A 12374-nucleotide genomic window follows, 5' to 3' on the forward strand; every position below is an offset into this window, starting at 1 on the left:
GAGTAGACGACAAGATTTAATTGAAACCAAGAAACTAGAAATTTTAACACTGTAAAAAGGGACAAATTTGTAATAGTATAGATTCAGTCAGGTGGAGAAGAGAAAAATTTACAAAATTTAATACGCATGACTAATGAATAGGTTAGATCATGCAAAACATGACTAGATTACAATATGACTAACATCCTATTTAAAAAGCACTATGTTTAGAAAGATATATAAAAACACGAAGGCCACTGTACAATAAGAAAACCACCAGAGTCACCTAGAAAGAGAAAAAGGAGCAATAGGAGAGAACAAAGAAATCAAAGGGCTGCGAGGAGACGGGTAAGGAAGATTTTCAGCCTGCATAAAAGTTTCCAGAAAGTAGTAAAGCCACGCACACAATTAGCCGTACACACTGTTCAAAAACAAGGAAAAATCACAGATAATGTTTATCTCTTCAAGCGTCTGTACATGAAGTAAGCCTAGTGGTAATAACGGTTTGAAAATTACAAATCAAGTTCAGAATGAACATACTCGTAGATAATATTCGTTAACACACAAAATGTAACACTGCGAATCCAGCCTGAAGGGCATAGTGGAAGAGAATAAATGTTCCTTATTTAGGAGTTGAAAGACAACACGATTAATTTTTGCTCACCCAGCTAGCCGTCGAAAATTCAGATGTGATGTAGCAGTTAAAATAAGATGTCACATACGGGCCAGCCGTAATGCGAGTGCGAACGCTTCCCTCCACACAGTTCGTCATTGGATGTCTGACCGCCTGTTCGAGGCCAGGGCTGGGATTTATAGTGGAAGATAGCAGAGTCCAGAATATACGAGAAATAGACGTGACGTATACATGCAGCGGAAGAGGGGCAGGGATGGAGGGAGAGCAGCAATAGTGTGCATAGTGGGCTGGGTAAGCAGTCAAAATACACGCTGTAGTAAGAGCAGGCCGAAGAAGTTGACAGATGGTAAAGTAGAAATTTTGAAGTAATAAATATGTAGGGGAGCACGTTACACGATCATGCACAAATATTTAGTACTGATGTAACTGAATCAATAATGAAACTTCAAAAACAATATGACAAAGCTATACAATACCTGAATTCCACATACCGTACACTACAAAAAATACACTAGCATATTAAGGAAAGTAGTAAGACTAGCAAGGAAAATGTATAATGATAAATTGAATGTACTGAAATGTACATTTCTTTAAAATTGAATCAGGCATGCCATCAATACTAATACAGAAATGAGTCTTTACTTCCTATATAACTATTCTTACCTCATCCAACTTGACACCTTTTAGAAATAGAGATTCACAGCATGCACTTATCATGTTTAAGTACCTACATTGTATTTTCCAATTTATCCATTAACTCTTGATGTTGTCAATAACAAAATCCTTATTGCAAAACTAAATCAAAATGGTATTAGGGGTAGGATAGAAAACAAACGGATTGAACCACATCTAGTTAGGCGGAAACAAATTGTTAGCTTAAAATACAATGGCGGTGGAAATACTCCACAAAGTGAACAGTTACCTGACAAGGGTACCATGAAATTTGGAATTCTGCAAGGGTCAGTCTTGGGCCCTATATTTTTTCTTTACTATATAAATGACATAACTCAGAATACTGATTCATCTGAGAATATTGGTTGTGAATGATACCACAGTTTTAATAAAAGGTAAAACAAATGAGGTTCTGCAGCAGTCTGCTGATACTCTTATCTGAATGATCTCAAAAAATTGTCTAATAATAAATTGTGAGAAAATATCCCTATACCCCTCAGAACAGGGATCCTGCAACTCCAAATATAATTTTAAATGACTGCCAAGTACAAAACAACTTAGAAACAACAATTTTAGGGATTTGGATTCAGCATGATCTCAAAAGGAATAAATATATACAGTACAGTATTTAAATTCAAAACTGAGCACATCCTCACATTACCCTGTATCTTTGAAAGTATTCTGCTTTTTAAAGTGAATTTAATGAATAAAAAGAGTTCCCTAAAAATAAATAGCTATATTCATGCCCATAACACAAGGCACAAACAAAACATTAATAGCTTTTACACAAATACAAATATGTATCAAAAAGGAACATATCATATAGGGACCAAATTATACAATGAACTATCACAGGACTTTGCCCCAAAATACAAAAATTTGAAAGATAATTAAAGACATATTTTATCGAGCTCGATAGCTGCAGTCGTTTAAGTGTGGCCAGCATCCAGTATTCGGGAGATAGTGGGTTCAAACCCCACTGTCAGCAGCCATGATAATAGTTATCCGTTGCTTCCCATTTTCACATCAGGAAAATGCTGGGGCCGTACCTTAATTAAGGCCATGGCTGCTTACTTCCCACTCCTAGCCCTTCCCTGTCCATCGTCGCCATAAGACCTATTTGTGTCGGTGCGACGTAAAGCAATTTGTATAAAGGTATATCTGGCATACCTTTGTTTTTATTCTGTGGAGGAATATCTAAATAGGTCATAAGATTTATTAAGTGCTGTAATGTTTTGCTTTATGTATTACATAAGATTAGAATATATAATATACATAACAATTTATTTGTTCATAGCGATTTATTTATCATACGTGTGTTTATATTTGTTTTACATCATATAGCTATAAGACATGTCCAGTATCAAAAAGTACGTTGTATAGTGTACATGTATTTGATTTGATGGATGAATAAAAATGCTATACTATTTAAATAAGGGAGGAGATGAAAGTGACCATTGCATTTCACATGGCGGCGAACAGACTTGAGTTCTTTTCAAAGTATTGTTACAATTGTTACAAATTTCAATGTGATCTATATTGACAGTTATCAGTTATAAAATAAAATGTTAATTAATGTCAACCTAATCAATACTTGCATTAATTAACATTTTATTCAGTAATTTTCAAAGTATTCTAACACAGGGCTCTTCATTCATTAAATCTGCTATAACAATATAGGTGAATTCGTAATTAGAAATATTTGAAATTAGTTGAGTAATATTTTATTTGCACTACTACAGGACTGACCTTGAGGTGTAATTGGCCTTTAATATGAAGTCCAGTAAGGTCCTCGATCCAAGGTATGCATACGGACGATAGAATGCTTTAGTAATATTGAGTATTCCATCAGAGACTCTAGGCACAAATTCCAAATTTTCGAGGAGTGCTGTGATCACTGGGTCGGCTGAGTTGTTGAGTAGCTTGTCGTAACCTCCGCCTTCTGTATGAACATATGAGAAAAGTACTAATACCTTATGTTGTTTTACGAGCATATAGTTGCAAGTGAAAAAAATAAGGAGTAAAAGAATATGAACACAAACAATGAAATACCAGTATAACAAAATGTTGGGGACCTCAGGAATTAATTTGTTATAGTGAAATGTTTAAATATTGAAATAGGTCAATTATTAAGAACTAACTTGTTGCTATATCCTTGCAGGATGTACATTTCTTCAGCCTGAATTTAGAAATGAAAAGGCATAATATTTACTAGATGATAGGAAAATTAGGATATAAGTACACAAAGTACTGCTATACAGTAATTGCAAGAGGTTTTCTCCAAATTTTCAGCATATGTACACTATGTTGTGGATTTTATTTTTTGAAAAAGTCTGTGGTTTATTTTGAACAATCCCAAACGCAAAAGAACATTGTAGATAATCACCAATCTCTGCACAAACATTAAAGACAGATTGTGGCATATCACTTCGTGACAAGAAATCCTTGAAGACTACGTGGCATGTCTTTTGCCTGCACCAAAAGTCGAACTTTGTCGAACAAGTTGAGGTACTTTTTTTCCACCTCATCATCACATGGCTTTCTATTACTCATAATGTTCGTTGGCTGAACGGTCAGCGTACTGGCCTTCGGTTTAGAGGGTCCCGGGTTCGATTCCCGGCCGGGTCGGGGATTTTAACCTTAATTGGTTAATTCCTACTGCACGGGGGCTGGGTGTATGTGTTGTCTTCATCATCATTTCATCCTCATCACGACGCGCAGGTTGCCTACGGGCGTCAAATAGAAAGACCTGCACTTTGGCGAGCCGAACCCGTCCTGGGATATCCCGGCACTGAAAGCCATACGACATTTCATTTCACTCATAATGTCTGCTGAAACAATTTCATCATCAGTGATTTCTTTTTGCATTTAAACATCACAGACAATGTTGACATAGTCTGCAAGATTCAGACTTATTAGCAGATCCAACTTTTCACACAAATGCTTCCATTTTTCCTCTGTTTCTGCATCATCCAATGCTTCACTTTATGTGATGTCATCTTCTGCATAAACCACTCCAATTTTTCTAAAGCAATTTGCAATGATTTCATCTTTCAGGGATCTCCACGCAGCAATGAATGTCTGCATTACTTCCAAAATGTTGATATTAAGGTCCATCTCCGAGGCAGCATTACACAGGAAATTGACTTTAATTAGTGTTTTAATTACAGGAAATTAATCCAGCATTATGATGTACTCCATAACTGAATAAAATGTAAATTTGTTTTAAGAACCGCATCATTTATCTTTACATTCTGTTGGGTAAACAACCCTCTGATCAGAATTGTTATCAAATCATATCAAAATCTCGTTATTTGCAAATGAGGTGTCTACTTCGGTGGCAAATGGTACACTAAAGTACATTATTGTCAAGCACTAAATTTTAAATTAACAAGAGAAGAAAAAAATTATAGAATAAAATAATATACAATTTATGCTAACATTTTTTTCTATTAAGCAAACAGATCATCCTTAATAAATTTATATTGTTCACAAAATTCTACTTATAATATCTCCTATACTTATAAACATAGTCAACTCATATACAGTATGTGGAATTACTTCAAATAATACTATTCAACTGGTATAAGATTAAAATTTACATTGCATTTTTATACTTTTTTTACCCATTTTGGAACCTAAGTAGCATAACGACCTGCTGCGTCTTAACCAGAGCCCCCTTTTGCCGCCACTTTTCAGAGTTCCTGAAGGGCCTTCACAGCTACCGTAGCGGTCCCAGGGCCCTCGAAGTCCCCACTGTACTTCACCCCTACAGGCAGTCCCCTACTTTGGCTGTCCAAACTCCATGGACCAGGGAATGGAATTAATTTATTCACACACATTTTTTTAATTTACAATAACCTGCACTGGTCGAATGCCCTCTAACATTTCATTTATTTTCCCTGTTGCTGTTTATTCTCTTCTTGAATACCTGTACAGATTTTGGAAAAGGATCAAACACTACCCCTGGTAAACTGTTGCACTCATTCACGCCCTTCCCAATGAATGAAAATTTACTCCAGTCGCTTCTACTAAAATTCCTTCTAATTTTATACTTGTGGTCAGTTCTGCCAATATAATTATTTTCCAACTGAAGCCTCTCACGGATTTCTCCCCATGCTTCTTCTCCTGTATAGGCTCTATATAATCCTATAAGTCTAGTTTTCTCCCTTCTCTTACTTAAAGTTTCCCACACAAGTTCCTCTAACATTTCTGATACACTGCTGTTTCTCCTGAAATCCCCTGTTACAAATCTTTCTGCTTTCCTCTGCTCACTATCTATTTCTTTTATTAGGTATTCTTGGTGAGGATCCCAAACACTGTTTGCATACTCCAATAATGGACGAACCATACTTAAGTAACTTTTTTATTTTAATTCTTTGTTGCATCCTTTAAGTAGCCTCATTATGACATGTAATGATCTGTATGCTTTCCCAACAATGTCATCAACATGACCCTTCCAGTGCAAATTACATTCAAATCTCACACTTCAGTATTTGCACTTGCCATCTTTCGGGATAACTACCTCATCCAAAGTATATTCAAATTCAATTTTAAAGCTCCTGTTTGTAAATGTTGTAACAGTTGATTTGCCTCCATTAACCTTCGTATTAATTTCTTCAACCCACTGTGGATACATTCAAGGTCCCTTTGTAATTCTTAACAATCCTCAACGTTATTTATTTTCCTATAAACAATTATGTCATCTGCATACAATCTTATTTTTGATGTTATATTATTCCCTAAATCATTTGTGTATATTAAGAAAAGTAACGGACCGATTATACTATCCTGTGCGATTCCCTTTCAAACTTTCTCTTCCTGTGATATATTATTTCCTACTTTGACTTTCTGAACCCTTGAATTTAGAAATGTTCTTACCCAACGTATAACTCTTACGTCTAATCCTATTCCCTCCAATTTCTTTAATAATATTCCATGTTCCACTCTATCAAAGGCTTTGGAACGATCTATGGCTATGCAATCTAACTGGCCTCCTAAATCCAACTGATCTGATATGTCCTGCTGAAATCCCACCAGTTGTGCCTCACAAGAAAATTTCTTTCAAAATCCATACTGGCTCCTCATGAACCAATTTTTATCATCACATATCCCTCTGATGTACTTTGCTATTAAACTCTCCAGTATTTTAAAAACTATACTGGTCAGGCTGATTGGTCTGCAGTTCTCTGGTTTCCTTTTATCACCCTTTCCTTCATAAATTGGTATTATTGTAGATTCCTTCCATTCTTTTGGTATTGCACTATTATTTATGACATAGTCAAAGAGAAATTTTAAATAAGGCATTATATACCACCCCATTGTCTTTAATACCTCCCCAGTAATTTGATCACTCCCTGCAGCTTTTCCTTGCTGAAGCAGTTGGATTTCTCTGAAAATATCTTCATTTGTGAATGAGAAGCTTCTTGTTTCCCTTGTGTCTCTCCCTCTCTATCTTCTGTTATGGTTTCCAAGTCCTGACAATCTTCTACTGAATCTCTGAATTCCCTACTAAAGAGGTTTGCTTTTTCAGTATCTGTTAAATATTGTTCACCCCCTTCTCCCACCATTGTAGGAATTTGGATTCCTTTCCTTTTTGATACCTAATATATGAATACAGGTTTTTCCATTTCCCTTTGTGATCATTACCCTCTTGAAGTATGTCATTCATATATTTCTCTTTTGCTTCCTTTTTCACTCTATTCAGATCCCTCTATTCTCCCTACCCTCTTTGATTTTCCTGTTTACTATTCTACATTTTCTTTTTAATTTCCTTATTTCCCTTGTATAATAAACAGGGTCTGAGGTCATTTTACCCTTCTTAACAGGTACAAATCTCTTCTCTCCTTCCCAAATGATTCCTTTAAATTTAGCCCAAAGTGTATCCACATTACTCCCTTCACTTATCTAACAACTGAATTGTGATTTAAGGTAAGTCCCAAATTCATCAACTTTAGTTTTTCTGTATAATTTCTTGTCTTCTGTGACCTCTTATTAAGCATTTTTGGTACAAGTCCTACATCCGATTATTACAGCTTTATGATCACCTATACATTCAATTACCTGTTTTATCAACAATTTCCCATGGTTTAACCAAGAATACATCTAGCAAGTTGTTGAGATGAGTCGGTTCCTGTACTACTTGTGTAAATCCTCCCTCCCAAATTAACTTATTTCCCAGTTCTGTTCATGGGCTTCACTTGCAGCTCCATTCCATTCAACTTCTGGCAAGTTTAGATCTCCCCCAATTATTACCATATCATTATGATTGTTTTTATGAGTATAATCTATTATTTTCTCAAATATTTCCATGTCTCTTTCTTCTCTTACAGGCCTATATGTTCCTATAATTCCCACCTCCTTCACATTATCGCAAACTAATGTTATCCCTAATATTTCATCCCTTTCATTGGTAAACCATTCATGTGAACAATAAGTTTCCTTCACCAGAATAAACACTTCCCCACGCTTTTTATTTCCTCAGTCTCTACGATAGACTGTATACTCTTCTGGAAATACTTCTCTATTACCCACCCCTTCTCTCAACCATGATTCTACTCCTATCACCACTTCAGTCTCATAAGATTCCATCAATGTACTGCATTTTATTTGTTTATTTACTACACTCTGACAGTTTACCAAGAGCAATCTCAGACCCCCTTCCACCCTAAAACTTGACTGTTGTAACTGGGTAACATTTGACTCATGAGTTGAGAACGTCCCTGGAACCCAGATCTGTGTACATAGATCTTGATTTAAGGATCTGGGTTTTCTGGCAACTTTCCCTGTACATGCCAATTTAGTGGTATGGGTTTTCTTAAGTGCATATTAGTTTGCAAATCTCTGTTGATAATTGTAGCAATTTGTCTACAGAGATTTGCTTTTCCATTACCATTCAGATGCCTAGTGAACATTTGCCTGCCAAGACCTAAAGTATCTACTACATAGACATTTCTAAAACTCTTACTTAATCTCTTGATTTTTATATTTACATCATGTACAGCTTTGTTCACACACGAGTCTTCTATAAGGTCATACCTGGGTGGCACATTAAATACAATTACTTTTGAGTCAGGTAGTTTCGAAATCTTACCTCTGAGGGTCGTAATTAGTTCCTCACCTTCATTTGCAGCAATGTCATTTGTACCACTCACATTCACCACGTAGTTGTCCTTCTCTAACACAGGATCACAACTTGAAAGGACGTCTTCAGTTTTGGCACCTGGTTTTATTAGTCCTAAAACCTCAGTTTCTGGATTATGCAGCTCATCCTTGATGCCTTCTGCCATACCCCGCCCTTCACTGTTTGCGTAGAGATGAATTTTTGGCGATCTTGACTTCCGGTTGGTTTTCTTCTTCTGTAGGTTAACTCCACTGGATTTAAAATTATTCGGAAAACTTGATGTGTCTTCTTCTGGAACGTGTTGCAATGACTGAAATCTATTTTGGCACTGCAAAGAATTTTTTCCCGGTTTTAAGCTGTTCGTAGTTTTTCCCATATGTTTAACATTAGGCCTAAAATGGCTACGCGTCACTTCCGTCCACGACTATCTTTCTTCTCCACTGTTATGTAGTTTGCTTACCTTCCCCTGATATTTAAAATCAGCTAGTCGCACCGATGTGTTGTAATTAGTGTGCTGTCTGACGTTAGGTGCATATGAACGTGCAGTATGAAATGCCTGGCAATTAAAATAAGGATGAATTTAAATTATATTTTGTAAAAAGAAAGTTAAATATAGGCAGAACACCACTTACGATAAGTTTGTTATACTGAAAGTTTGAAATATGTTAAAATGAATTATTTTTACATACATTAAATAGAGAAAAGGGAAGGGGACTAAGAATATTTTTAAAAAATTATGAATATTTCATTATAATGGCTTCTGTAACAGTAAAATTTTACTCTAATATGATATACATAACGCCATGTGAGTGTATGAAGGGGGAACAATAGAAAAAGGAAACAAGGATAAACGTGAAACCACTGAAGAACGAGGATGATCTTCATATTTTGAAACAGATTGGGCTCTCTACTCATCAATCCTAGTTATTCTGCATCCATTTCTTCTCAGCCCCCAACAAGCTTGTTTCTGCTTCTCAGCTTCCACAGGAGTGCACGTTTCGGTGTTCATGGGGATGTATAGATACCCGGAAGTTTGTATCTTTCTACACCTCTCTCTTGGCACCTCTGTTCCATCTACCTTTGTATGAAGGCTGGTACAGTGCTCTTGACATATAGAAACCTGGAAGTTGGTATCCCTCCACCCCCGTAGTTGGCAGCTCTCTTCCAGCCATAACCGAGAAGTTGTGCCGCGTACCTATTGCATCACTTGCATGACATCAGCTTTAAGTAGTGGCACGTGTTTAGGACAGCTACTTGTAACAGACTGTGCATGGCTAAAGAAAAGCCGCACATTATTAGGGCAGAACAAATTTGTATTCGTGCTTTGGGAAGAAAGTACGATGAGGATGAGAGATGGAGTAAGGTATGTGAGTGGAGGAAAAATTCAGCCCATCTTGAACAAACAGTAACCTCCGGGCATTTGTGGACAAAATGTGAAGTTTCCAGAAATCAAAAACAGGATATGTGAATATGTGACTGTAAAGACATAGTTTGGTTGTGCAGTCACAAGTAAACTGTTTTGGTTGATAGCTTAATTAAGAAAAGAAGGCTAGCTGTCGATGTCTCATTAGTTTCTTTAATGAAACGACTTCAGTATTTGAAAGAAAACAAACATTGAGCAATGTCTCCTAGCAAATTATGAGGAAAATATGGTGGAATTCCACAGATTTATTATTGATTTGCACCAATTAATAATAATAATAATAATAATAATAATAATAATAATAATAATAATAATAATGTTGAGAATATTTATATATATTCATATGACTCTGGATGAGCCACCATCAAGCAGAGCCACCTACACACTACGTTTTCTTTGTCCATTCTGACACGTCACGATTGTAATCTCCATGTCCATTGTTTTCACTGTATCCATTTGTGATTTATGTATGTAATGAATAGTGTCATTTCAATATAAACCATGCTGACCTTATTACTTCCCGAAACATCGTGCCTTTCCAACAGGTTACGGGCCCACGATGCGCGTTTGGAAAGTGATTAAATGTGTAGGGATAAAATACACTGAATAATAGATGCGTGAAAATATCGTGTCGCACACGGTTGGCGAGGTTGAGTTAAGCACATGGGCGCCCGCAGGATATTTTCCAGGGGGAGCCTCATTAACAGTTTTCTTGAATATAAAAACCAATACAACGTCAGCAACATTAAATTGTTTATAGAAATTTCTGGTTATAACAGATGCTAGATGACTGTCGGTTTATGAAATAATCTGGTATGATATTAAACAATTGAACATCAACCTTTTTAGAATTCCAGCGGGAGGTGGCCTTGCGGGCGCCCATGGTTAAACATTTAGCCAAGTGACTTCTGCGAAGAAATAGTGTGTGAAGATGAACACTTCAAGTATGGTGCGCGTCGAGATGTCGTCAAAGGACAACTTTGACACGTGCAAAATTCACATGAAGGCTGTGTTAGTAAAAAATCGTTCAAGGGTGTACGTAGGCGGAATAAAGGTTAAGCCTGAACCAGTTAGCGAGAACACGGCCGCTATTACAGAATGGGCAGAACGTGACAGTGAAGCAATGTCAGATATCATCTTGGCGATACAACCCACGGAATTGAAAGAGGTAAAATATTGTGTCACTTCGCGCGAACTGTGGCTAAAACTAAGTCGATTTACCAATCGAAGGGGCCAGCGTGGAAAGCAACATTATTAAAGCAGATCATGCTTCAAAGAATGAGTGAAGATGGGGATGTACGCGATCATTTGCGGAGATTTTCCGATGCCGTGGACAAGCTCAATGGTTTCTAATACTTTCGGTGCACGAAGAAAGTGATGCGAGGAGTAGTGCCCGGAACAACATGATGCAAAACTGTATGAATGTTGAACGAATATACAAGAACAATTATAGAAAGCCCACTAGCAAAGTCGATAAAGGCGAAAAAGGAGGATTCACATGTTTTCGTTGTTATAGTTGTAAAAAGATAGGTCATAAGGCGAAGGAGTGCAAAACGAGTAAAAATTATTATGACCATGCTCACAAGGCCGAAGGAAGTATCTCGCTATATATTACTTCAGAACTGAACTCGTGCAAGTTCGTGACGGACCGCGACGCAGATACAGTGTGGTGCCTCGACAGCGGCTGTACATCGCACATGTGTAAAAATCTGGACTATTTTTCACAAGTAGAATCCGATGTTTCTGACGATTTAAAGTTAGCGAACAGTTCTACAACGAAAATAAGTGCAAAAGTTGTTGTGACAATGTCTTTGAACGTTGATGGTTGTGATAGAAGTTTCAACCTATGCGATACATTATACGTACCTGATCTGCGTACTAATCTACTCTCAGTCGGGAAGATCGTAGACAGGGGTCACCGCGTAGTGTTTGACAAAACATCCGCTCAAGTTACAGATGCGAACGATTGTACCTTATTCATTGCACATAAAAAAGACGGACTTTATCACGTTAATGGGTCGTACGCCAAAGAACGGGGAAAAATTGCCCAAGCTGAAGATACCTACACGCAAAGGGTCTATTACGGACTGACACATTCGATTGGGGCATCTAAACATAACGGATCTACGTAAGGCAGTGAAGAATAAAAGGATAGATGGAATCGAAGTCATCGACACTGAAGAGGATTTTGAATATGAGATCTGTCTCCAAGGAAAGATGACACGTACCCCTTTTCCGAAAAAGTCCGATAGGAGAATGGAACCAGGGGAATTGATTCATTCCGATATTTGTGGCCCAATGAGGGTTTCCTCGAATGGAAACGCGCGTTACTTCGTCACATTCGTCGACGATGCGACTGGATGGTGCGAAGTGAAGTTTCTTCGTCAGAAGAATGAAGTCGTTAATGAGTTTCAGGGCTTCAAAAAACGTCTCGAAACACAGAAAAACGCGAATATAAAGATTTTGTAGTCTGATAATGGTACGGAATACGTGAATTCCCAATTCGACGCACTGTTGAAATACTGCGGGATCCTACGACGCCT

At 37.1% G+C, this 12374-nt stretch overlaps 1 protein-coding gene across 1 annotated transcript in view; it reads right to left on the reverse strand.

Moving 5' to 3' along the window:
• Positions 1 to 12374, reverse strand: part of LOC136879358 (ionotropic receptor 21a-like) — a 151965-nt gene that overhangs the window by 24075 nt on the left and 115516 nt on the right. The window contains exon 9 of the mRNA XM_068229089.1: positions 3035 to 3227. Coding sequence (XP_068085190.1) covers positions 3035 to 3227 — 193 coding nt within the window. The remainder of the gene's footprint in view (positions 1 to 3034; positions 3228 to 12374) is intronic.

Source organism: Anabrus simplex, chromosome 8, assembly GCF_040414725.1.
Source record: "Anabrus simplex isolate iqAnaSimp1 chromosome 8, ASM4041472v1, whole genome shotgun sequence".
Lineage (NCBI taxonomy): Eukaryota > Metazoa > Arthropoda > Insecta > Orthoptera > Tettigoniidae > Anabrus > Anabrus simplex.